The 26,630-nt window shown below is 54.1% G+C and overlaps 1 protein-coding gene across 2 annotated transcripts; it reads right to left on the bottom strand.

The window, feature by feature from the left end:
* Positions 1–8,671: 8,671 nt before the first annotated feature.
* EMX1 (empty spiracles homeobox 1) lies at positions 8,672–24,324 on the bottom strand. 2 transcript variants are annotated; one of them, XM_003413676.4, is made up of 3 exons: positions 23,802–24,324; positions 17,971–18,155; positions 8,672–8,839 (listed from the first exon to the last, which is right to left on the bottom strand). In XM_003413676.4, the coding sequence occupies exons 1-3, from the start codon at positions 24,322–24,324 to the stop codon at positions 8,672–8,674; spliced, it is 876 nt and encodes a 291-aa protein (XP_003413724.1). The 2 variants fall into 2 exon arrangements, with proteins under 2 accessions (XP_003413724.1, XP_023408536.1); XM_023552768.2 differs by having other exon boundaries at positions 17,971–18,151; positions 23,798–24,225.
* Positions 24,325–26,630: the final 2,306 nt, after the last annotated feature.

Below are 26,630 nucleotides of genomic sequence, written 5' to 3'. Positions count from 1 at the left end.
GGGCTGCGATCAGAGGTGAAGGGCCTTTCCTAGACTGCCTGGGGCCAGGAGAGGCTTCTTGTTGTTATTAGTTGCCATCCAGTGCATTCAGATTCATGGAGATCCCATGTGTGCAGAGTAGAGCTGCTCCATAGGGTTTTCAAGGTTGTGACCTTTTGGAAGCAGATGGCCAGGCCTTACTTTCAAGATACTTCTGGGTGGGTTTGAGCCATCCAGTGCTTAACCATTTGTGCCAGCCAGGAGCTCCTGAGAGTCTTCATAGGGAAGGGAAAAAATATTTGCCATAGAGTTGACTCCAGGTCATGGCAACCTCATGTGTGTCAGAGTAGAACTGTGCCCCATAGAGTTTTCAATGGCTGATTTTTTTGGAAGCAGATCACCAGGCCTTTCTTTCGATGTGCTTCTGGGTGGAGACAAACATGTTAATCATTTGTACTACTCAGGGACTCCATAAAAAGGAAAGGTCTGATCCACATGGAAGCTGTCTGATGTCAGCAGGGAGCTCGTACCACCTGGGAACTCTGTCCCTTCCTAACTCCTCCACAGTCCCTTCACGGGAGGACTTGGTGGCTCCTGATATCCCTGGCTCCTCCTTTTCCAGCAGCCCCTAGAGTTCCTAAGTGAGGCCTGGCCACCTTGCTAGGATATCCTTCAGAGGTGGAAGGGAAAAGCTGATGGCCTCTTCTGCCAGGGAACCATGTAGTACAGAAAAGCCCTCATGGCTGGGGTCAGGAGGATGCAGGGTCCAGCCCCAGCTCAGCCCCAGCATGACCCTGGGACTTCTCACCTCTTTCTTTGTTCACCCATTCATTCAGTCAGGGGTCTATTGAGCATGTTCTCTGTGACAGACATGTCTGTAGCTGAGGCTTGGCATTCCTATCTATAAAATGCCAAGAACAGCATCACTCCTGGATTGTTGTACGGATTTGCAAGACCAGGGGAGGAACTCACCCAGACTCTTCTCTTCTGCTTCATAGGTATCATGGTGGCTGCTGCCTCCCCTTGCCTGGGAGCTAGGCCCCCCAGGAGGGTGGGAGGAGGGAAAAGGATGGAGGGAGGCCAGGAGCTTCTGGTCACTGGGGAATTTCTTTGCTAAGAGCCCACAGGCCACAGCCCCCATCCGGGCGGAAATCCTTGACTCTCAGGACAGACACAAATCCCTCCTGGGAGCTGTTTGTTGTTTTTAGCTGGGTTGGGGGCTCAGCCCCTGCCCAGCCAGGAGATCATTAACACTCCAGGAATGCAGCCTCCCCTGCCCCCACCCCCACACACCAGGTCCCCAGGGCTTCCTCCTCCCACTCAGGTGATAGAGGGAGGGTCAGAAATGCTAGGGGATGAGGGCAGCGATGAGTGACCCTTTCTGAAGGGCCTGAGAGCCTGACCTCATTTTCAGAATGGGGTGTCCCTCAGTCCCCCAGAGCTTCTGCTCCTCCTACCATCTCATCCACCCCCTGGCCACTGATTAGCCCCCCAAACAGGAATGTCTTAGTTATTCCCCCAAGACCTAACCCCCCATAGCCCCACTCTTTCCTGCACTATCAGGTGCCTCACAGGGCAGTGGCTGAGAGGACTTCATTCTCCATCCACCACTCTGAGGCAGCTGCTGGCAGCCTTGTCACAGGCTGGAGGCTGGCTCCTTCCTGACAAGGATACCACCTCAGCCAGAGCAAGAATCTGGGGCCCCATCCCACTCTAGTTCCCTGGGAAAAGAGACCAAAAGGAGAAAGAGAAGGTGGATCGATAGATAAATAGAGGCACCAGACCCCCTTCTTAAAACCCCAAAACCAAAACCCAAACCGAGTGCCGTTGAAAGGCTCCAGCAAATCAGTGAGGAACTGAGGGAAGGGGGCGGCCATCAATCCCAAGCCACCTGAGGTTGGCTCTCCATCTCTTCACAGGTGAGCATGGCAGAGGTACAGTACAGCAAGGGCAGGGTGAACTGCAAGTTCAGTGTTGTTCTAGAATAGAGGGAAAGACCCTGGGAAGGTAAGTAAGTGGAGCCAGAGGCTGCAGGGTCAAGAACAGTGGGAGCCATTGAAGGCTGTAGGTAGGGGAGTAGTGGGTAGAGTGGACACAGGCAAGACTGCCAGGGGGACCAAAGAAGAGGCTGCTGCAGCAGTCAAGGCAAGGGAAGATGGTGGCCTGGACTGGGGTGGTGAGGATGGGGATGTAGAGAAGAGAAGAGGGTCAGGATTGCCCAACTCTTGGTGATTGATTGTGGGGAGAGTGAAAGAGAGTCGAAGATGACGCCTGGTTCCTGACTTGGGCACCTGAGGAAATGGTGGCACCATTTTCTCAGCTAAGGAACAGAGAAGGAAGGACAAATCTGCAGATAAGGTGATGCATTCACCTTTACAAATTATGAGAGGTTCTTGTGAGATAACCAAGTAGAGATGTCAGGAGACAACTGGGTACACTTCCCTCGGGCTCAGAAGACAGGGAGGGGTTGGATATATAGATTTGCATGTTATCAATTTATAGAGCAACTGCAGCTAAAGGAACAGAGGAAATCACCCAGGAAGAGTCTGTAGGGTGAAAAGAGGAAGGCCTGGGATGGAATCTCAAGGAACCCAACCTCTGCGGCCCTGGGCAGAGAGACAAAAGCTCAGCCACAAGAGAGGGAAGAGGAAAAGGAAGAGAGTGTGGTACTTCAGAAGACAAGAGAATAGAGTGTTTCAAGTAGGAGGGATTGTCCATGAGTTTGATGGGTGCTGAGAGTTGAAGGAAGATGAAGACCAACGTGTGTCCCGTGGAGGGACCTGGAGAGAATTGTTTCAGTCGAGTGTGGTCAGGGCTAAAGCCCTGGATCTCCATGGATTGGGAGACCAGTAGGACTGCCACTGACTGCCAATGTAGACAACTCTTCAGAGAAATTTGGTTTTGAGAGGGGACATAGAGATATGACAATGGCTGCACATGATACGGAGTTAAAAAGCCAGTTGCCATTGAGTTGATTCTAACTCATGGTGACCCCACATGTGTCAGAGTAGAACTGTGCTTTGTAGGGTTTTCAATGATAGATTTTTTGGCACTAGATTGCCAGGCTCCTCTTTCAAAGTACCTCCGGGTGACCTCAGACCTCCAACATTTTGGTTAGCAGCTGAGCACATTAATTGTTTGCACCACCCAAAGACTCCCAGCATGGAGTTAAGGGGAGGTGGGGTATGAGATGGAGACTTTTGAGCATGTTGAAACCCTAATGGTCAAGAGTCAGAAGAGACTGTAAAGTCAGGAAAGAGGAAGAACAATCCAGGAACGGGCTTCCCTGGGGCAGGGAGGGGAGAATCTGGAGCCCAGGCCAGGGAAGGGGGAATTCCCCTTGACCAGGAGGAAAGAAAGATCTCAGGTGATAGCAGGAGGTGGGTAGGGAGGATGGGTAGGATGCAGGTTGTGCAGGCTTGAGGGTGGGAATGTGAGGAGTGTGAGGCTCCTTCCCCTGGCCCCCACCCCACACCCTCTGTCATGAATAGAATTATATCCCTCCCCCAAAATGTATCACTAGGGCTGGGCCATAATTCCTGGTATTGTATGATTTTCCTCTATGTTGTAAATCCTGCCTCTATGATGTTAATGAGGGAGGTTGGGAGGCAGTTGTCTTAGTGAGACAGGACTCAATCTAGGACTCAATCTACAAGATTAGATTATGTTTTGAGGCTGGCTCTTGAGATATAAAAGAGAGAAGTGAGCAGAGAGACAGGGGGACCTCACACCACCAAGGAAGCAGCACCAGGAGCAGAACCTGAGAAGCTCCTGGACCATGGGAATATTGAGGAGCCAACAGAGAGAAAGCCTTCCTCTGGAGCTGAAACCTTGAATTTGGACTTACAGCCTACTTTGAGGAAATAAACTTCTCTTTGTTAAAGCCATCCACTTGTGGTATTTCTGTTATAGCAACACTAGATGACTAAGACACCCTGTTTTTACCCTTCTCCACCAAGCTCTCTGTCCTAGGGTGTTGACTCATATGGATGTGTCCTATGGGTTCCACCATTGGGGGTCACTATCAGGGAGTTGAGGACTGGAAGAGAACAAGACAGACATATTCCTCCTGGTGCCTCCAGCAGGGTCTGTGGATTTCTCTGTACTGAAGGCTGCAGCTCCTCTCCATCCAGCTGTCCTCTCTACCTTCTGGTAGCTGTCCCTCCTTACCTCAGCAGGCTCAAGGGCTATAAGGGCTCCCTGTTGTTACTAGTCCTGGGGTACTGCAACATCCCTTGTGGTTTTGCAAAACCTGTTAATTGTTCCTTTACTATACTCTCACACTGCCTGGTTTGAAGGTGCCATCTCTATACACCAGGATCCTGACTGGTACAAAGGTGTTCCCTTCCTTTCTTTCTGAAGATGCAAGTACAGTCCTCTGCTGGGAATAAGAGGGAGGAAAGGTTTGGGGAGAAGACTGACAGCTTGAGACACCCCTGTGGAGGATGGCAGTGGACTTATCGGCAGGGTTGACCTCAGCCGAGGCTGGAGACCCTGACATTGAAGGCGCCACCAGCACTCTTGTCTGATGTTCTAGGGACTAACGGAGAGGTGAATTCAAATAGACTTGGGGTTTTCTCCAGGCAGGTGCAACCAAGAACAGTGGGACAAAGGGCTGTCAGACTTTGTTCAAAGTGATCGCCCAGGAGGAGGGCAGGAAGTGAGAACAAGCAGGCATGACAGGGCCTGGGAGAGAATAGAGGGGTTGCACCCAGGAGGGCCCAGTGAGGTCAGCGCACTGATGCAAAGGGGAAATGAGTGAGCGGGCGGGAAGGACTTGTGGTCTGGTAGGAAAGGACGTCTGGATTTGTGATTTGAGAGAAGAGGCAAGTCTGGGCTGTGATAAGCCCTGAGAGTGGGTGGTGTTGATGAGGAGAGCCAGGAATGGGAGGCTGGGGGTCCTGGGAGGGTTTTCTCTGTGGACCCCACGGTCTTGGGGGACAGAAGACTCAGCTGGTTACCACAGTCTCTGGCAAATGAGGAGGCGTGACCAGGACATGCAGCCACGCACTGCAAACATGCACAGCGGCCTGCCCACACACCCACACAGTCACACGCACACACACACACCCCCAGCCCTCACAGACACTCCCAGACACCCTCACACGCATTCACCCTCACACACCCCCCCAGACAGCAGATGGGGCGCTCGGGTAATTGGTTAAACCTGTTCTCGATGTCTGGCTCCGCATTGGCAGCGCCCGTCTGACAAGAAAGCTGGCTGGGCCTGCACCATCAGCCTGCTGGCCTTCCTTCCCCACCCCCTCCATGGCTGCCCTGGAACAGGGGCTCAAGGAGAGGCCCGTGAGCCCCTGCCTGGCTCCCGTGGGCTGAGCTTAGTCCACTCCACAAAGACTCCTCGAAGGCCCGTGGGAAGCAACCACTTGGCTGGAGAGGAGGAGTTGGTGCAATCTAGTGCAGAGATGCTAAAAGCATGAACCATAACACTGTGAAGGCCGTGGGGACTAATTCTGGGAAGTACTATGGACAAGAGGATGTGTAAAGATCATTTCCTGAAGGCCAGACACGTGGCTTAGGCCAAGAGAGTAAAGAATAACTCTCCTGCACTCCATCCGGAAGTTGCCACGACTTGGAGTTCTCACAGGTGCTCTTACATACCTCAGCCCATGGTTCTGCAGGCTTCCTCGGGAGGCCAGCTCAGCTGAGAGGAAATGTCTGACCCAGGGCCCCTCAATGAAGGCCCCACTGAGCAGCTACCTGCACACCCGAGGACACCAGCAGGCCAGCGTCCACACCCGTCCTCACCTTCTGTGGGGAGGGAGGGAGCAACATTCCTTGTCTTCTTCTCCTCTTCTCGGCTGCATCTGTGTCTTTTCGAGAGAGACTTTGGTTTGTTCCCTGGATAGGGCCCAAAAACTCCCAAATTAGCAAACCTGGCAAGCCCGCAGCTCAGAAAATAGTTCATCCTGATTCCATGTTTTTCAGGCTTGCAGAAGCCTTTATTAATGAAGTCACAACACCAATATTTACCGTCTGCAGGGAGAGGCACAACATGGGGGACGGGTGGGAATGCTGTGGGGACTCCCCACCCCACCCCCTCGCAGGCCTGGCCTAGGGAGAGTGGCAGGTTTGCTTGGGTCCTTTCCAGCCCTTTATTTGGATGACAGGGGTGCTCTGCTGTGATCTGCCTGTCCTCCCTCCCCCTACCGAGTGAGCTAGAATATTGAGGGAACAGCTCACCATTCCTTTGCCCCCCATGGGGGCCTAAAGGAGTACCTCTTCTCACCTTCACCCAACCTGTACTTACATGCTCCTGAGAGGTTATCCCACCTCCTTGGCATTGAGAGTCTACCATGAGGTTGAACATGGACTCATCCAGGTTCAGGCTTTCAAGATGTGATGGACAGGTTTTCTTGGCTGATGAGGGGGAATGAGACCAAGCCCTTTGGTTTCTAGCATTGAGTGGGCACAAGTGATTTGGGCACAGAGTGTGGAGAGACACTGATGGTCCCAGCAAGACCTTGGCCTGTGTTCCCAGAAGGACCTCCTGCGCTAGAATCCCTGTGTGTGCCCAGGTAGTAGGGCTGGACCTTTGACATCTTTCCAGGGAATTCGACATTTATCAAGCACCCACCGTGTGTTCACTGGCACTCCAGGCAGAAAGAACTGCATACACAAAGGCACAGCAAAGGAAACCATGGCTCAGTCAGGACAGGGCAGACATGGGAAAGCCTAACGTGGAGGGCACCAGGAACAAGGTAGGAGAGGCCGAGGGTGAACTAGAAGTGGGTGCAAAATGGGGAGTTAGAAAAGGAATGACATGGTCTTCTTTGGGCTCAAGGAAGAGAAGGCCAGTCTCAGCATGGAGGTTCTCCCTTGAAAGGGGTCTCATCTCATCCTCATTACGCCCACTACTCCTCCAAGGAGCAGACCTGGGCAGGTGGCAGGAGGAGCTGAGGTGTGCTGCACTGAAGCAGTATGGCTGAGAAGCTAGACTAGACTCAAGATGCTAGATGTCAAGGGAAGGAGGGGCAGAATGAAGAGGAGTCCAAGGTTTCTTCTAGCTTGGGACGCAGCATACATGGCTAAGGCCATTTGCCAAGATGGGCGATCCTGGAGGAGACCAGTTGGGGAGATGAATCCAGCTGTGGATAGGTTGGGTTTGAGGTGCTGAGGGGTCTGGAGATCGGTAGGCAGCTGGCTCAGTGGGTCTGGCTCGGCAGAGGTCAGCTGGAGGTGTGGACCTGGGAGCCAAGGACAAGTCCTGGAAATGGATGCAAACCCCCCAGGTGGAAGTCACAGTAAGGAGGCAGGAGGACCAAGGACCGACCCTGGGGTGCACAGAAGTAGAGGAGGCAGGGAAGAGCCTGGGAGAACTCAGACGGATGGGAGGAGGAGGTATCACAGTTACCAACATGAAGGCAGAGGGGTGGGAGTGGAGGGAATGGCCCCTGTGCCAATCCTGCAGAGCAGGGAGCAGGTGGACCCAGATGTGAGGCATCTGGGTTTGGCCACAAGGGGGTGATAGTGACCATGGTTGGTGACTGTCATCAGCATCAGCAGAGTGGTGGGCAGAGGCCGAGGAGCAGAGGGTAGGGAGCATATGGGAGGTGAAGTGGGGACAAGTCTGGACATCTTAAAGGAAAGGCTATTAGGAATACAGTTTTCGCTTTTTCAGGAGGAGGGAGACCTTAATAGGTGCCAAGTAGGAAAGATAAGTGGACAAACTGAAGGGCAGCAAGTGAGCTAATGAGCTCTTTCCTGGTGGGAGAGGCCTGAGTCCCTGGGGACAGGTTACAGGCTCAGCCTCAAGCCATGTCTCTGAAGCTTTAACCTGCCCCAGAGGGCTCTCCGAGGACAGGTGAGCATCCTGGTGGGGCCAAAACTTGGTGCTGGGACTGTCAGCCTCTGTGAATTGCACCCCCTCTACCCAGCCCCCCAGGTCCCCCCTTTTCCTCTGGTTCCTCCTCAACTGGAGAAGCCACCAGAAGGTGGGAGTCCAGAATTTCCACTTCCCCAGGCTTGGGAGAGCTCCCTCTCTCTCTCCTCTGACCCACCTGGGACATTAATTTGGAAAGACCCAAACCTAGCCTCGCTCAAGATACAAGGAGGTCCTTCCCTATGTCTAGCTTCAGTTTCTTCTGCTGTAAACTTGGGGCTAAAGACCAGCATTGACCACCAACAAAAGAAAGGACTTAATGAATTGAATCCCCAGTGTCCAGCCCAGACTCCCAAACCATAAGCCAGCTTGCTCAGCCACCTTCCACTGGCTCCCAAGTCCACCACCCCAGGCTCCCAGGCTCTGAGGTTGGAGCTGAATGCCCGAGTCATGAAGAGAGAGATTTTATTATTCCCATAGGGAAGGGAGACACAAAGGGATCACTAAGAACTACAGTGAGTGCCTGGAAAATAAATTAAAACAAATGCATCAAAACAAAAAAGAGGTAAGAGAAAGGAAATGGAGAGCAGCTGGGAGGCTGCAGTGGTGGGCGGCAGGCCCAGGCAGACAGGCTCTCCGAGGAGATGGCCGAGCCGCCCGGGGCCTCAGCCAGCCCATGTCTTTTCTGTCTGTCAATGGTGGCCCCAGGCTCCAAGCCCTGTGAGGCTGTGACTCAAGGCCTCCCCGAGGCCTGGCAGGGGAGTAGCCAGAGTCCAGCCCGGTCCCCACCTCTGGGGGGCCTGGCCACCAGCGAGCAGCACTCTGCATTTGTGGGTTGGTGGCTGTCTTCCCTTAGTCATTGGAGGTGACATCGATGTCCTCCCCGTTGGCCTGCTTTGTGGCGATGCGCCACCGGTTGATGTGGTGGGAGCCCTTTTTCTTCTGCTCAGACTCGGGACCCTCCTCCTCCAGCTTCTGCCGCTTGTACTTTGTCCTCCGGTTCTGGAACCACACCTTTACCTGGGCCGGGAGGGAGGGGGCACAGGTGAGAAATACCCAGGTGAGCCCCAGAGAAGCCACTGGACCTCAGCACTCAGGTGGAGCTGGGAGCCACACGTGGTCAGGCCTCTCCTCTGGCCAGCTGCCACCTGATGGGTCTGGAGGACTGCTCTTCCAGGTGCAAGTGAGCTGGGGCCAGAGAAAAGGGTGGTTCTCCTGTCCGTCTCACTTAGAGGTAAAGGAGGGAGTCCTGGAAGGAGGGATCCTTCCTCCAAACAGCATCCTCTCTCCTGAGCTGGAGGAAAGCATGCGGGGTACAGGGAGCTCAGGCTCTGGAGTCTGCACACCTGGGTCCCCCCTACTTTCTAGTGCTGACATGAACAGTAAATGAGGAAACATATGAAAAGCCATTGGCATGGGTCCTGATGGGCTCCCTGAAGGTCCCAGGGTCCCTGCGCCCAGGGCTGGCCTGTGTGTCTACAGGGCATCAGTGCCAGCTAACCACTGTACAAAGAGGCAGCGTGGACATGGCTACATAAACAGGAGGTAGTGTCCGCACCCAGAGCAGTGCCCAGGACAGCTCCTAGGGGCACCAACCCCATCGTGAAGTCTCTAACCTCCCATGCTTTGTCACCTGCTCACCAGAGAGCCCTGACTGAGAAGTCCCTCATTGAACCCCCTCTCACCCACGTCAGAAGTGGAGCTGGGCAGTGGGGAGCCTCCATGCCTCCTCAGGATAGTATGAAATCCAGCAAGGAGACTTCACCCTCCTTGGACAGAGGAGGACGAGGAGGGGGCATGTCTGAACCGCCATCCCCCACAAACACTCTGCCCTCCAGGGCAGCTCTGGACCTCCTACCCTCATAGCCCTGGCTTCTGCGCCTCACCCAGATGTAGAAGAAATACCAGCAACAGAATCAGGCTTGTCTTTAAGCACAGTGAGGGAGGGCCTGTCCCTTTGTGTCAGGCAGTGAGAGTCCCCATGCAGGAGGGTTCAAGCAGAAGCTGGACAGCCACCCTCCCTGGGTTTAGGGAGAAGGGATAGAGGAAGGAAGGACAGGGGCAGGTCTGTTATTCTAAGTCCACCTCCTACAGGAAGTCTCCCCAGACTTAGTCCCATTTTGAATCACTTCTCTCTTCTCCTTCCTCTTCAAGCATCTGCTCAGTGTCTGGGACACAGCCCTTGACATCCTCTTGTGCATAATCTGGGAGGGTGGTCCTGGCTCCCTAACTAATCTTCGTGCTTGCTGATTGTGGAGAACGCCTTCGCCCGTCCACTCCACATGACTACGCAGTTCTTTACTTGGCCTTGTGGAACCAGACCAGAGTATCATCCTCAGAGTCGGGAGGTGAAGCCTGGGTGCTGAGCCCTGGATAAGGCCCTTCCCCTCACTGGGCCCTTAGGAGAGATGTTTTCTGGGGCCCTTGCAACTCTGGGGCACCTCCTGTGCTCTTGTTCCAGAGGGTACCTCTGGGAGGTGATGCAATGAGTGCAGGTATGAGGTGTGGGTGGTGTCCTGGAAATGAGGAAGAAGGTTCTGCCAAGTGTAGCTAAGTGACCCGTCGTGGCCATGCACATGGCAAGTGGTGAGTGTGGAATGGTGGTGAGGACCTCAACTTTAGCAGCAACAGGAACTGCTAAGGCGAGGTCTTTGAGCCCTGGGAAAGGCTGAGGACAGTGTTCCTCAGAAAGGCTACCCCATCCGGGCCCCACTGCCTAAGAAGGGTGAAAAGCACAGACCTTAGCCACAAAGCCAGGCAACGGCAGCCACAAGCAGGCCTGACCTCTGGGCCCAGGGAGCAGCTTCATGCCCAGGACACCGCATCCTCATATCTCTCCTTCCCAGACAGTCCTTGCTGTTGCCTCCACAGAGACCACTCACCCCAGGGCTTCCCCTCTCCAAGTTGCCACTGCAGCACCTACCCGCCCCTGGTTGCTGAGCACTAGCATGGAGCTGGGACAGCCAGTGTTCAGTGCTACACAAAGCCAGCCGGGGACACAGAAGCCCAGCCCAAAAGGAGGGGGTGCCTGGCCTTGATGGACCAAGTGAGGGGAGGAGACATCAAACCCATAGCCCACATGCCTCACCTCAGGTAGGCAGGGGAGGATGGCAGATGATCTGGGCGCAGGGCTTCTGGAGCTTTCCTTGACTCAGGGCTGGCTGGGTCCTGGGTGGTTCTCGGTACAACCATTTGGCAGCCAGGCTGGCCCCTGCCCTGCATCCTGGAGCCCACTGTGGCTGTGCCAGCCAGTAGGTGGGTGAGTTCACCCTGCCTCCTGTGCAAGGCATGTTCATGACTCAGGGCTGGATGCAGGGCTGGGGCATCATTCCAGGGAAGCTCAAGTGGGGTGGCTCCGGGCTGGGCTTGGCCAACCTGGCAATGGGGGTGATCCAGGGCAGCCCTGGGGAGCACCAGGGCCAGAGGGTCTTTTTCTTTACCTTTCTTCCTCCCCTACACACTCTTAAGTCTCCTTCCAGAATGTGACAATCACACCAGCCTCTAGTGGGACGGAGCCCAGCATGCTACCCTTTCCCAGCAACACTGGGGAAGACGAAAAGCTTCAGTGGTGGAATTTCAGGCACAGAATATGTTTTCAGCCTGGGGAGCTTCCAAGTGAAAGGTGATTCTGAATACTTTCTCCATGAAAACTCCTGGGGTCAAGGAGGCAGTTTTCTAGAAAACAGTGTGCAATCCCTGCAGACATAAACTCTCTCCCTAGACAGCCTGGCTATCTTCCGGAGAACAGCCTCGGGGCCTGAGCGTCCAGATGCTGTTTACAAAGACTATATAATAACAGGGGGTGCCATTACTTAATAACATTAGTGGAAAAGCCAGGAGGCGCAGTGTTGGTGCAGTGCGATCACAACCATGGAAAAACAAAATCTATGCCTGGGGGAAAAAAGACTAGAAGGAAATGTACCAAAAGTGTGGGTGAGTTTTCTTTCTTCTTTCTACTTTTCCGGATGTTCTTTAATGCATTACTTTTTAACAATTAATAGTAATGTTTTTACTTGAAAAGAGAAAAGGAATTGATCCAGTCAGTTCTGCAGGAGCCAGCCTTATGCGCTTTTTCTGCCACATCCCCCTGACCCCACTACTCATCTCTGGCTGGAGGACCCCTCTCACCCATCTCTGACCTCTCTAGGTTTGAGGAGAGGTTCCTTGTGATCTCCCAAGTCCCCATTTCACTGAATTTCTAAGATAAACCAGATCCTTCTAAGACTCTCCACATTTGCCTGAGTTATCCAACTTGGAAAACTCTTACTTAGCCTTCAAAAGCCTGTTCAGATGTTCCCACAGTCTGGCCTCAAAAATAACCAAAATAACCACTCCTTCTGGTTGCCTGTGAATAGGGCCTGTAGGTGGTTTCTTGTCCAAAAAAGTAGCCAAGGTTAGGGCTGGGCAAAGGGGCAGCTGGTATCTCAACCCACCTGGAGCAAAGGAGAATGAAGAACACCAAAGACACAAGGTAATTATGAGCCCAAGGGACAGAAAGGTCCACATAAACCAGAGACTACATCAGCCTGAGACCAGAACTAGATGGTGCCCAGCTATAACCGATGACTGCTCTGACAGGGAACACAACAGAGAACCCCTGAGGGAACAGGAGAGCAGTGGGATGCAGACCTCAAATTCTCGCAAAAAGACCAGACTTAATGGTCTGACTGAGACTAGAAGGACCCTGGTGGTCATGGCCCCCAGACCTTCTGTTAGCCCAAGACAGGAACCATTCCCAAAGCCAACTCTTCAGGCAGGGATTCGACTGGACAATGGGATAGAAAAGGATACTGGTGAAGAGTGAGCTTCTTGGATCAAGTAGACACAGGAGACTATGTGGGCAGCTCCTGTATGGAGAAGAGGTGGAAGGCTGGAGGGGGCCAGACGCTGGCTGAATGGATACGAAAAGAGAGAGTGGAGCGAAGGAGTGTGCTGTCTCATTAGGGGGAGAGCTATTCAGAGTACGTAGCAAGGTGTGGATAAATTTTTGTATGAGAGACTGACTTGATTTGTAAAATTTCACTTAAAGCACAATAAAACTTTTTAAAAAGGGGGGCAGCTGGAAACTAAGCCTGGAGCAACCAAATGCCCCCCCCCCCACATTAAATAGAAGAATGCAAGTATGCAAGGGTCATTACCATTAGGTCACCTGAACCTGCACTCCATGTCATGTGACTGCCTACTAGCACCTGATGGGTACATATGACATCACCTGACCCATGACCCAATATGTGCCCCATATTGTGGGCACACACATCACACACACCCCCCACACTTAAGGTTCTGATCTGACTCAGGCCTGGGTCTGCCCATCCAGCCACCAGGACTGACGCTTAGATGGGCATTTTTCTGGTCAGATTCCAGGGCTGCACCAAAGCAGTGAGGGCAAGTAATCAATGCTGGAAGGGAGAACTAGCGTTTGCCCAAGGCCCCTCACTCCACCTCCCGGATTCACCCACTGGCCATCCCAGCACACAAACACCTGACTCTCCACCAAACACACAGCCCCACCCCAACAAAGAAGTTCAAGCTGCCCACCTCCCAACACCACTGCTGAAGCTTCCGCATGTAGAGACCTCTGAGTTCTGGGCTAAAACCCACACACTGATCTGCTTAACCCTCCCAGAAGTCTTATCCATGAACTGCTGTTTGCATCTACAGATCAACAACCAGCTATGAAAGTGCAAGGGAAAGATATAGAGAGGGATAGGGGGAGATGGGTGACAGCAGAGAGCAAGGAGAATCACTGATAAAGTTAACATATGGATATGTGTGGAATCAAGAAAATTTGTTCATTTATTTAATACACATTTATTGAGCATCTACTTGCTGGCACTAAGCTGGGTTCTGGGGTACAACAAGAACAGACAGGCTCGGCCTCTACTTAGCAGACCAGACCTGTTATTCATCAGAATCACCCAGAGAGCTGTTTTAAAAATACTTTTCCTGGGCCCCATCCCGAACCTCCTAAGAGAATCTCCTGGGTGAAGCCCAGGAATCTGTATTTTAAGATCTTCATGGGAGCTGGTCTACAGATTTGGGAAGCTGGTCCTGTGGGTAAGGCTGATAATTAGACAAGTAATAACAGCAAAGGCCCCTGCATGTTATGATAGGTGGGAGGTACATGGTGAGCTCCGAGCACTGGGAGAAGGGATTATACAGAAACACAGGGAAGTAGACTATAGATGAGCACAGAAACTCAGGGCTGGAAAGGACCCTGGAGTTCGTTTCATTTCATATCACAGACATGGCAACTGAGGCCCAGGGAGAAAACAAAGCCAGAGCCAATGATTAACTGACAGATGAGTATATTCTATGTCAATTACTAACTAGATCCCCAAGAGACAGAAAGGGCCTCACAAACCAGAGACTACATCAGCCTGAGACCAGAAGAACTAGGTGGTGCCCGGCTACAACAGATGACTGCCCTGACAGGGAACACAACAGAGAACCCCTGAGGGAACAGGAGAGCAGTGGGATCCAGACCTCAAATTCTCATAAAAAGACCAGACTTAATGGTCTGACTGAGACTAGAAGGACCCTGGAGGTCATGGTCCCTAGACCTTCTTTTAGCCCAAGACAGGAACCATTCCCAAAGCCAATTCTTCAGACAGGGATTCGACTGGACAATGGGATAGAAAATGATACTGGTGAAGAGTGAGCTTCTTGGATCAAGTAGATACATGAGACTATGTGGGCAGCTCCTGTCTGGAGGGGAGATGAGAGGGCAGAGGGGGTCAGAAGCTAGCCGAATGGGCACAAAAATAGAGAGTGAAGGAAAGAGTGTGCTGTCTCATTAGGGGGAGAGCAACTAGGAGTATATAGCAAAGTGTATACAAATTTTTATATGAGAGACTGACTTGATTTGTAAACTTTGACTTAAAGCACAATAAAAATTAAAAAGAAAAAAACACTAATTAGATCTATAGAGATGGAAGTCTGAGGTAAACAGTAGATGCACAGAAGAACACACAGAATCAATGGTAAAGAGATAACCAGCTGATGGGTAAACAGAAGTTATTGTTCGGAAGAAGAACATAATTAGTAGAAGAGATAAATTAGCCAGCTTTAGGGAGGTGGTTTAATGAGAGCAGACAGAAGATACAAAACAGCTCTCTGTGGGGGACAGATTAGAGAGCTCTGAGAGACAAATATAGATATTGATAGTAGAAATACTTAGCAGGGGCTTGATGGGAGTGACTGATGACTGACAAATAGCCGATAGCTGGAAAAGACAGGTAGGTTTGCCTGGTAAATGCTGAGCGATGGACAGATAATTAATTATATAGCCTAGGTCCAGATGATAAATTACAAGGTGAAGAGAAAGCTCTGACGATGGCCACGATGTGGCAGAAAGAACACTGGAATGTCAGGAAGCCAAGTTTGGATCTCATTATGATGCTAACTTGGCATATCACTTTAAAGAAGGGGAGAGGGAGGGGCTAACTTGGCATATTACTTTAAACGAGGAGAGAAGAAGATGGGAATTAATATTCTTTGCACTCCTATTATGCTAAAATATTAAAAAAAAATTTTTTTTAACTGTTAATTCCAACTCATGGCGACCCATGTGCCCCGCAGTGTTTTCAATGGCTGATTTTTCGGAAGTGGATTGCTGTGCCTTTCTTCCGAGGGTCCTCTGGGTGGACTTGAACCTCTAACCTTTTGGTTTTCAGCTGAGCGTGTTAATCGTTTGCATCACCCAGAGGCACTTGAGCTCATATTAGGTGCTTTTAATCCTCAAACAACCCATTTTCTGGATGAAGACATTGAAGCTCAGAGAGGTTGAGTAACTCTCCCAGGGCACAGTTAGCAGGGAAGTAGGCATTTGAAATCACATTTGCCTGATTGGGGAGCTCTCCCCAGTGTCTTCCCATCTTAGGGCTGGATCACCTGCAAATACAATCCCTACCCTCTGTAAAAAGCAGCCCATTTACAGATGGAATAAGATAGATTATGAATTTTAATAACTAGTTAAACTGGACACAGTATATTAATCTATCTGGTTTTTTTTAATGTATGTTTGAAACGTCTCATAATAAAAATGAAAGAGTTCATTTACTAACTGGCATTAATAGCAGCAAATATTGACAGGCAGCTAGATTCAGTTTGAAAGGAGGTTAATTAAAAATGCTCTCACTGAGCTAAAAAACAGAAAGTTTAAAAACAATGACATAATTTCAACAAGTGTTATCTGTGGGTGGTGGGATTATAAGCCGTTTTTGTTTTCTTACACTTCTACAATTAAAACTTAATACTACTTTTTAAATGAAGTTAATTATAAATGCCATTCTTAAATTGACACCTTGTTTTAAACAATAATTTTAAAACACGTTGGCGGGAGGGGAAAGAGGGTGTTATTTATTAACTTATTTTTAAAAACAGCTTCCCTTAAATTTAAAAAAAAATTTAATTCCATTGTTTTATAAGCTTTTTCTCTGCAGTTAGAAGAGGTCGGCTAGCAAATCTGAAAAGGCGCAGGCCCTGCAGTGAAGCTGGGAGCGATTCCTTGACTGTTAAGTGAGGTGTCAGCCAGATATGATGACAACGGATGCCTAAACGCAATGAGAGGACAAGAGGGCGAGGGTGGCTGCAGGGAGCTGGGGGCGCCGCAAGGGTCCAGACTCCCCACCTAGGCCTCTTTCCTGCCCTTGCCTCTCCATCCCTGATGGACAGGACCAGAGAGCTGCTTGTTACCGGGAGAAGCCTGCAGCTTCCTTCGTAGCCCCTGGTGCCTTCTCACCCTCCCAGGCTGGGATGGGGTGGTGGAGAGATGGGGAGGAACAGTAGGGGAGGATGCGAGGTGGATAGGGGAGCTGAAAATGAAATGCCGACTGGGGTGGGGGGGAGCAGTTTAGCCACACACCGGCCTCTCTCATTCCAAAGCCTGGGAGCTTGCAAGGACGCCGGAGAGTAAGGTCTCCGGAGCCCCATCCAGACACTAAAATCCTCCTCCCGGGCACGGGCCCGGAGAGGGTTGTTCAGCCCCTCAAAGACATCAAACGGATTGGAACCAAGAGCTTAGGTGGTGCTTCTGGGCAGTGTTTATTATGGCAAAGCCTTTACTTACAATGGATCCACATCTGCCTCCCTGTATTTGAAAATGTTAAGTACCAATTACAAAAACACTACATGGTAACTGTAATTCACCCAGTTCAAACCTCGCCAACACCACAGGAGTCTATTTCCTCCTCCATTTGACAGCCCTTCAAGTGGCTGAAAGCAGCCCCTGAGTACCCCAAGTCTACAGTTCCCACCATCCCAGGCCTCTGAGATGTTCTAGTGTGTACATCCACCATGGCTTCCAGACCCGCTGCCAGTCGGCCTGAGCGGGCCTCAGTGCTGCCTGGGACCCCAAGCAGGGGCTGGCCTCTCCCTGGCTAAGGCACCTCTGCTTCTTATGTTTATTACGGCCTGAGGACACCTGGGCCTTCTCCCCATACCACATCTGCTCTTGGGCAGCTGAGGCCTCTGCCAGCTTTGCCCACGAACAGCTGTGAAGTCAGTATAGGAGGGCCTGGTCATCCCACAAAATCGTTGGTGCTCCTCAACAGTATCAGGGGAAGGGCAGTGGGAAATCACAGGGCTGATACCGGCTCCAGTGTCCAGTGGTGCTGCCCGGGAGTGACTGGGGTATGGGGGCTCCCAGCCCCCTGATAACCTGGAACCTCCTTATGGGCTTTAGGAGCAGGACTCGGGATAAGATTTGCATTTACTCTGCCTCCTGCTGGGTCCTTAGTGCTCCATACAAGTCCTGCAGTCTGAGCGTTGCTAAACACAGTCAGAGCGACTCGTTGCCGCTGAGTCAATTCCAACTGATAGCGACCTTATAGGACAGGGTAGAACTGCCCCGTAGAGTTTCCAAGGAGCGCCTGGTGGATTCCAACTGCAGACCTTTTTTGGTTAGCAGACGTAGCTCTTAACCACTATGCCACCAGGGTTTCCAGTCAGAGGGAAGGAGCGCTAAAGACAGCCCTTGAGGGAGCACCACCGGGGTGGCCTTTGCAACTGAGCGGGAGAGAACTTGCGGGAGGCTGGGGGAGGGAGGTGGGAGGCTCCGGGCCGCTCCTGCACCAGCCCACCCCCACGGCCACCTGGCCGCATGGCAGGGTGCAGGGCAGGCCGCCCGCGGGAGCGGAGTGGGTTATTACCTGAGTCTCCGAGAGGCTGAGGCTGCCGGCCAGCTGCTTGCGCTCGGCGCCCACCACGTAGTGGTTCTTCTCGAAGGCGCGCTCCAGCCGCAGCAGCTGCGAGGGTGAGAAGGCTGTGCGGATCCGCTTGGGTTTGCGCGCGAAGGGGCCGTGTAGAAGCAGCCCGTCCTGGGGCACGTCGCTCGCTGCGGCCGCGAAGGCAACACGCGCAGGTACAGACAGAGAGAAGGAGCGCCGTGAGCCAAGTCGGCCCTCTCGCCGGGCTCCCACACGCCAATCCTTGTTGCCCCCACTTCCCCGTTTGTCCCTTTTGCCACCCTTTCCCTAAGCCCACTTTCCTCCCCTATTTTTCCCCTGTCGGAAAACTGCCCTGCCCCGGTTCTCACGAATCTCAGCTCTGCAGACCGAGAGGTGGGCCCAGGCCTAGTGAGGCACTGGCCGGCCCAAGATGTGGAAAAAGTCTCTTGGCTCTTTTTCCCCACCCTTTCCCAGCGACGCTGCCCTTGTATCTGGGCCCCAAAATGATTGGCTTTTAATTAGCCGGTCACTATACCTTTTCCTCTGTGTGGACCAAGAGTCGAGGCAGGACAGGGTTATCAGGAAGGCAATAAGGAGAACATCAAGGCTGCAAGGCACCCCGTGCCAAACAGATGCCGGAACTAGATGATGCCCAAGGAGCTTTCTCTTCACCCTTGCTTAAATTAGCCTTGCAGCTAAATGCTCAGGCTCCTAACTTGTTGAAAACTCCTGCCAGCAGGCACAGGCTCTCCTTTGTAAGTGGAAAAATGGGCCAGGGGCTAGGTCAATGTCCAGGCAGCACCTGGAGGTCTAAGGTCAGCCCCTTCCTTCCAGTTTCCCCATCTCTCACCCCAGGCCTTCAAGTGGCCTAGAGGCCCAGCTTCTAGAGTAAAACCCTTCCCCACAGGAGCTCTTACTGGTCTCTGGTGGGAAAAGGCCCATGCTGAAGAAACACATGTATAAATATCTAGATGTCATCTTTCTCTCTAATATATATAGATATAGATATATTGGTTTCTGCATGGGCGTGTGTAAATATATGCTCCAGCCTCCCTACTGTCATGTTCTCCCATCTACTGTACAGGATTTTCAAAGGGTGAGACTGTCCCTTGGCAAATGCTGACCAGCACGGGGACTCAGCTCCTACACACAGGAGAAGGGGCTGACACTGGACTGGAAGAGGTTGAGGCACAGATGGGGGTTCAGGAACTACAGAAGCTAAAACAATCTTCCACCCACAGCACTCAAAGAGCCTCCACTGGTCCTCACACAGTCCCTTGTGCAGTGACACATGCAGACTCCAAACAGTCCCTGACGACATCACCCAGGGACTCTCATGCAGTAGCACATAACAGTCTCCAGAAACACCAACAACACGCACCCTAGATGGAATGTTTTGGAATGTTTTGACAGGGTTAGCTGTTGAGATTTACTGATCCAATTAATTTATTCAGAGAGATGGCCACCGATTTGACTCAGTGGCCACTGGTTTGACTCAAATTGACCTGTTGTTTTGCTCTTGAGACAATTATCTGGATAATTCAATTGACATCTCCCATCTCTGGAAATATTTATGTAAGTGAAGCAAAGGCACCTAATTGAGGTAAACTCTCCAGGTAATTTTTCGTATCCCTCTGCTGTGGGAATCACTGGATCCTCCTTTCTCCAAATCCCTGGGCTTTGGACACATATATAGCAGGCTGGGGTTTTCTGTGGAGCAGGCTGCCCAGGGTTGAGGGGTTAGTACCTGGGGGAGTCAAAACCCTCAACAAGGAGAAGTCACTGCCCTCCAGTTGCCTTATCTATCTTAAGCAGCTGGATCTGTACTGTTACAAAAGGGGGTGGGATCACACCACTGGGAAGACACTCTGCCCACCAGGCCCTTCAAGGTGGTGGCAGAACCAAGACACTCAGACCTGACATGAGGAAGAGAAGTTTAACTTAGGATGGTTCATGGGACAGATGGTCAGGAGAGGGAGTCTGGGAGAGAGGCTAAGAGGGAGAGAAACGAGGAGCCTGCTGGAGGTAGAAATTAGGTGGATTAAAGTCTGTGGGGTGTGGGTCAGTGTGGAAGGCTGTGGAAAGGAGGGGATAAGTGGGAAGCAAATGCTTCTTTTTGATGTTAAAATGAATTGCTTCAAAAAACATCATTCTGACCCCTACGGAAGTCCCAGCAGTGGTTTCTTCTGAACATATGAGCCAGAAAGGAAGAAAGCAAGCCTAGCTCAGCCCTGCGTTCCCAGGCCTCAGCTGCTGGCTGTTCCAGGCTGGTCAGACGTGAGGTGGCAGTGAAGAGAGGGCCCACAGGTGGGAGTGAATGAGATGCAGAGGCGTGAAGGGTGGCTTGGGGCTGAGAAAGCCCCAATGCAGGTGACTAGATGGCTGCTTTGTGACTCTGGTGTATCGGTGACTTGTGTGCTGTCATTTTCTATGTTTGTGTTTATAAACCCAAAGCCGAAGATACAAGCAACAACAACCTAGGTTGCTCGGGTTTGGCCTCACTGAGAAAACGGCTCCAGTTCATTTCTACCTGTAATGTCCTATCATGGGTGGATGGCATGTGTCCTGCAGTCTGTGTACATATACATATGTACAGAAACACAGGGGTCCTTCCAACCCCCACCACAAAGAAACAAGAGGCTGGAAAATTATTCAAGGTGCTGATAAGCCGAAAACAGGCTATTCGATTTTTAAAGAAGCTGTCTTTTCCCTGTAAGAAACTGACCAACTGTTCCATGTTCTGTAAGGCCGAGGCTGGTGCCTTACGCCCCTAGGTACCTGGGCCCAGCTCGCTCTGACCTGTGGGGAGAAAGCCTGAACCACACCCACCACTGCCTCAGTTTCCCTCGACTGGACTACAAGGACAGAGCAAGTTAAGGGCTGGAGTGCGGCCCTGTTTGGACGCAGTAATTCCGGGGGGTGGAACGGCTGTCAGTTTGGCCAAGGACAGGTGGAAAGGGGCCGAGACAGCCATCCCTAGAACTGGAAACTGAACACCCACCCCCGTTTTCCTAGAGCCTCTCTTTGCTGGTCCTTTCAAGACAATGACTGGAACTTGCAATACAAACTCAGGAATGAGGTGACTAGAGCCGGTAGTTGGGGATTCGAAGAGTCCGGGGCTCGAGCAGCAGTCTCCGCTGAAGAAGTCGTGGCTGACTGGGGGATCGGGGCAGGATGGTAGAATGGAAGAGCCTGGGGCTAGGATAGGGGAAGGTTGACCGGCAGCAGAGATAACCTCATCCCCCTCCTGCTGCCGGAACAAAGGCGCGCTTTGAAGCACGGGCCCATTACTACCGCGGGTCCCGGAGGGCAGGGTCTCCGACGGCCCCTCCTGGCGCTGCTTCCCAGGCCGGAAAGTCCCGATCTCCGCGAAATAACACTGAAATGCCGCCAACTCCCGGTTTTCACCGACTCCTCCCCTTCGGGGCTCGCCAGCCGGTCGGGCTTCTGAGTCTGCTGCCAGGTCCCGACCATCCCGCGCTCACTTTTCCTCATCCACCGCCTCGCTTAGCTGAGAAGCCGCTTCCCTGCGCGCCGGGATCGCGCCGCCCGAGAGCGCTGCGCACAGAGCGTAGACATATTCATTTTCGTTCCTGTAGGGTTTTTTTTTTTTTTTTTTTTTTTGCATTAACACGGGGCTGAAATGAGCATCGCAGAGCCGGGTTCTCTAGAAAACGCGGCGCCGGAGGACCCGGGACCGCTCGGCTCGCAGCCCCGAGGATCACTGAGACTGCAGGGCGCACGGCCGCCGGGGCGCGAATCGAACTGCCGGGGCGACGATGGGCTGCGAAGCGAACGCGTCTCAGGGTTCGAAAAGTCCTTCAGTGCCCAACGGATTTCCCGGCTCAAATATGCGGCCACACTTGGCTCCATCTCCTCACCCAGGATCGATTCTCCAGAGAAAAATCCAACCATTTGTGCAACTCGACATCGTGCCTGCCGGGACTGATGGCTCGGGCAGCAGCAGCAGTTTCCGAAAGGGTTTTATGTAGGATTTGTCCGATCTCGCTTGGCTGGGGATGCTCAGAACGAGGGTGGATTTCTAGCGAGGCGCCCTGAGCCCGCACAGGCTAGGCCGAAAGCGGGAAAGGAGGCCCAGTGGACTTCCGGCGTGGGATCCGAAGCCAAGTGCACGGTCCTGGACAAGCCGAGCCGCAGGAAGCCGAAGGGCTTAGGACCGGCCTGGCCCTCTCTTCTGAACTCCAGTTCCCCCATAGCCCGCTACCCGCCCGCCCCTCCGTAGCCCTGGCCCGGCGGTGACTCACAAATGGCTGTGACTCCACTCTGGCCCGCGGACGCCAGGTTTCCAGACCCAGGCTGGGGATTGAGTTCACGAAGGACCGGGGTGGTTTGCTCAGTTTTGAAGAAAGCCCCAATTTCATCAATAAACACATTTTAATTGGCGGAAACTCTTGCCCAAAGCGATTGACATCTTAGGCAATTTTTCGGATAGTTTGGGCGAATCTTTGAAATGTCCAAGGGAAAAAAAAATCTGGCTAAAAAAATTCTTGTTCAAGTCACTACGTTCCTTGTTTTTGTAGCATCTCTCCGGGTCAGTATATATTGGCCCAGCGGGACTGAGAAAATTGCCAGACAAATCCGGACTTGGTAAAGCGGCTTTCTGTAAAATAGTCAAGCAGCTATAGGCAAAGCTTCAAAAGATCATTTTCCCCCTATTATCCCAGTAATTGTATTATCCCATTTTCTTTGACTGTGTAGACCTGGCTACCACCAGATTAGCCCCGGGAGCCAAAGCCCCAGCCACGTCCTTTTCATTTGTTTTACTAAAAGCTGGGTTGCCCAGCTTTGAGCAGCAGAACCTCACAAGACTGAGATCCCATCTACTCTAACAAAACCGAAAACCAAAGCAATTAATGCATGAATTAAGGCCAGCATCTTTAAAAAAAAAAAAAAAGAAAGAAAGAAAAGAAAAACAAGCTCCAACAAATTCAAGGAAGAAAACGAACTCCAACAAATATAACTCTCTTCGGGAAAGTCAGATAATTGAAATCTGTGTGTGTGTACGTGTGTGTGTGTGTATACGTGTGTGTGTAAAGCCAGTGGGGGATCTTCATTAGCAAGCCGATTGCCGGGTGCAGACAAGGGGGGCCCAGACTGGCTACGACCTTAAAAGCCCTCTGCTCCCGCCCCCTGACCGGAGGACTGTCGCCTGTCCTCCAACAGCCGGGAGAACTCTCCGAGGGGGCGAGCCGCGGAACAAGCCAGTTTGCCACTGCAAACCTTCCGCACTCTGAGTCCGAGAGGCACGTGTGACTTGAAGAAGTCGGGCCAAGGGTGCTGAGAAACATCCCAAGGCAACGGAACACTCCACACGGGACATTAACTCTCTGCTTCACCCTCCCTGCTGCCCCCGCTTCCCACAGACCCCGGGCACGCGGTGGACTTTCTCCTGCCGGGACGCGACAACGAGGGCGGATCCCTGGGAGTTGGTGCGAGCGAAGTATGGTCCTGGGTCCAGCCGGGGCGGAGGGAGGGCGACGTGCGCTTCGTTCTCTGGGCTGGGACTGGCTCAGCCGGGAGAGAGAACAAGGCAGGCCGCGGAGAGAGCCAGGAGATGCGCCCAGGCTTGGCGTCGGGACACACATCCTTCCTGGGAAAGATCTGAGGTCCCAGCCCGGCTCTCCGGGGGGAGACTAACGCGGCTCTTCCCGGCTTAGAAATCGGCCTCCGCGAAATCTGCAGCCTTCTCGGCAACAAGTTCTGAACAGCCCTGCGCGCCACCGAGCCTCCCCCGCGCCGCCACGGCGCGGGCGCCGGTCGGTCGCCTCGGCCGGCACAGCGCTGGCACTCACCCTGGAAGCGGTGGCCGAAGAAGCGGTTCCGCAGGACCCAGGGGTAGAAGTGGAGCGGGTCCCGGTGCTGGGCGCCGAAGAAGGAGTGCGGGGGCTGCAGCGGGGAGGCGCCCAGCTGGTGCGCCGGGTGCACGGTCAGCGCGGGGTGGTTCATAGCCTCTGGGAACACGAGCTCAGGCCCGCCGTAGAGAGAGCGGCCGGCGCCCGCGGCGGCAGCGGCCGCCGCGGGGAAGCCGCTCACGAAGGCGGCCTCGGCCGCGCCGGGGTGAGGGTAGTTGAGTGCCGTGGGCCGGAGCGGCTCCTCCGAGGCGGGCGCCGTCAGGGGATGGGAGCCCGCGCCCCCGCCGCCGCCTCCGCCGGCGCCGCCGTCCTTGGCCACCAAAGACTCGATGGTAAAGCCGCGCTTGGTCGCGGGCTGGAACATGGTCGCGGCTGCCGAAGCCGGGCGAGGCAGCCGGGCTCTGGGGAAGGTTCCGCGTCCTGGCGCCGCCGCCGTGCGGGGTGTGCACCCAGCCAGGCACATGCACACACACCCGCACCCTTCACCTCCCCCGCCCGCCCGCTCGCGCTCGGCCTCCGCGGGCGAGCCAGGAGCGGAGCGGCGAGGGGCGTGCGAGCCAGCGAGCGCGGAGTCGGGCCACAGCGCGCAGCCAGAAGCGCCGGCCCCTATGGCCGCGCGAGCAGCTACCGGCGCGGGCACTGGCGCGGGCTCTGCGCGATGCTGCGATCTGCCTCTGCGGCCCGAGGGCTGAGCCCGGCTCCCTCCCTTTCGAGCGCCACCAGGACCGGCCCCCACCCCCGGTCCTCACTGAACTGCCCAGCCGGGCCACGGCCGCGGCGCTGCGAGGCGCGAGTTAGCGGGCACCTGCCCCGCGCTCGCCCATTGGCCGCCGCTCACCTGCCCCAAGGTGGGGGGCGGGGAGGGGCGGGGCGAGGGACGGCGGGCGGAGAAGGAGCCGGGAGTCGCAGGCAAAAGCCGGACTGGAGCCTTTGCCAGGCGATCTAGGAACCCTCCCCCTCGCCGCTGGCTTCTTCCCGCGTCTCCGCCTTCACGCTAAGTCTGGCCGCAGTCTTCTGGACCCAAGCGGGAGCCGGAGGAGGCAGCTGAGGGGCCTGCAGCTCAGGAAGAACCTCCAGACCCCTATCCCCCTTTTTAACTCAGTGGAACCCTATCCCACTGGTCCCGGGACGTTTCAGTTCTTGGACAATATGGATCCGAGCGTGTTTGGGGCCTGACAACTGGGTTCTCGGGAGAACCAGCTCCCGGCTCCCCTGGCCTCCGGAACCCTCCAGTCCATCCACCATACCCTTCCTGAACCCCGGGCAGAAATCGCGGCCTTGTTCGTGAGGTTTCACGTTTTCTGGATGTCGTGAGGAACTCACCTCAGGAAAAGGAACTCTCAATTCTTTTCACAGGGCGCCCAGCCCGGGACAGCGCGGAAGAAGCCGCCGCAGCAGCCACCCCACCACCTTCTGGCCTCAAGCCGCACCTCGGGGGCCCCGGAATCTGCCCCTTTGCCCAACCACCGCGGCAGAGGCCGCTCAGACCAGAAGGGCGGGTCTCAGCGCAGGGCGACCAGCTTTCCTCGCCTTCTCCAGACTTGAGGGTCAAGTTCCTGCAGGCCCTGTCGGGACCTAGGGGACACTGCCTTAAATTGGAGCTGGCTGCTCAGCCCGAGCCTGTCCCCGAGGGGGCACGCCGGCCATCCCGGGAACGCTGTGGCCGTCTGGACTCCCCCGAGCTTCACCTTCCAACCGCGTTCGCGGAGCAGCCAGCGACTCTGCTGCGGCCAGTTTCCATATCGTGCGCTAATTCCCTGGGGTGACAGGCGGTTGGCGATGAGAACCAGTACTCCGCCAACTCTGCCACTTGGGCCTTCGTAGGCCGCGGGAAAACGCTGCACCGAGGCCTCGCAGGGCGCTGGCGATGGTGGGGCGGCGGGGTTGGGACCCCGAGAGAGCACCGCAGGGAGGGGACCGCAGCGCGCTCAGCTTCTCCGTCGCCGCCGGGCACAGCCGGGCCCTTGGAGCCCGAAGGCCAGGGTCTGTGCGCCTCGCGGCTCTGCGGGGACTCCAGGCCGGGTCTTGGGAGCGGCCCGCCTGAGCGCCTGGAGCGGTGCTTCAGGAGAGCGCTCCCGGCGCCCTGGCCGCTACAAAGCTGGTTAAAGTCTATTTTCCACTCGACTGCGCTGAAAAGCCCCCGCGCGCCTCGGTTCCGGCTTCTTTGGGCTGGGGGCGGGGGGCACCAGGAGGGGAGGTGAGGCGATCGCACCCTGCAGCCCTTCGGGTCCGGGGCAGCCCAGGCCAAGCACCGCGGAGGCGCCCCAGAAACGTGTGCGGCTCCTTGGCCAGGGCCCGGGTCTCTTTCTCGGCCTCATCCGATGTGTCTGCCTCTCTGTGCTGGCCTCTCCCTCCCTTCCGGTGTCTGTCTCTATCTACCACTCCCTGCCTCCCTGCTCCCCACCCTCGACTTTTCCCTCTCCTTATTTCTTCCTCACTCCTCGATGGCAGTGGGTTTGGTTTTTTTTTTTTTTTTTCCTCCTTTGCCCCATCCTCAGTCCTGGAAAAAGGAAAGCGCAGCTGAATGGGAACAAGGACCTGACCAGGCCCTATCACCAAGGAAGGGAGTGAGAAGCTGGTCAGAGGCACAGAAGGAGAGAAAACGGAAAACGGAAGGAGATGGCAGGGGATTTTGTTGGAGCAAGGTTCTCGCAGCGACAGCGGTTCCGTTGTATAAACATTGTCGGGGCCTGTGCTCCTCAGCTACAGACCGCGTCCTGTGGCTGCGACGGAGAAGTCAGGAAGCAGAGCAAGCTGAACCCAGCCGCA

Source organism: Loxodonta africana, chromosome 15 (genome assembly GCF_030014295.1).
Source record: "Loxodonta africana isolate mLoxAfr1 chromosome 15, mLoxAfr1.hap2, whole genome shotgun sequence".
Taxonomy (NCBI): Eukaryota; Metazoa; Chordata; class Mammalia; order Proboscidea; family Elephantidae; genus Loxodonta; species Loxodonta africana.
Note: the sequence above shows the minus strand (reverse complement) of the source record. Positions and strands in the feature narration are given on the sequence as shown.

Coding starts and splice junctions, on each gene's coding strand:
- EMX1 (XM_003413676.4), bottom strand. CDS start 24,324: ATGTGCCTGGCTGGGTGCACACCCCGCACGGCGGCGGCGCCAGGACGC. Junction 18,156..23,801: donor CTTCGGCCACCGCTTCCAGG/GTGAGTGCCAGC, acceptor TCGCGGCCGCAG/CGAGCGACGTGCCCCAGGAC. Junction 8,840..17,970: donor TCAGCCTCTCGGAGACTCAG/GTAATAACCCAC, acceptor CTCCCGGCCCAG/GTAAAGGTGTGGTTCCAGAA.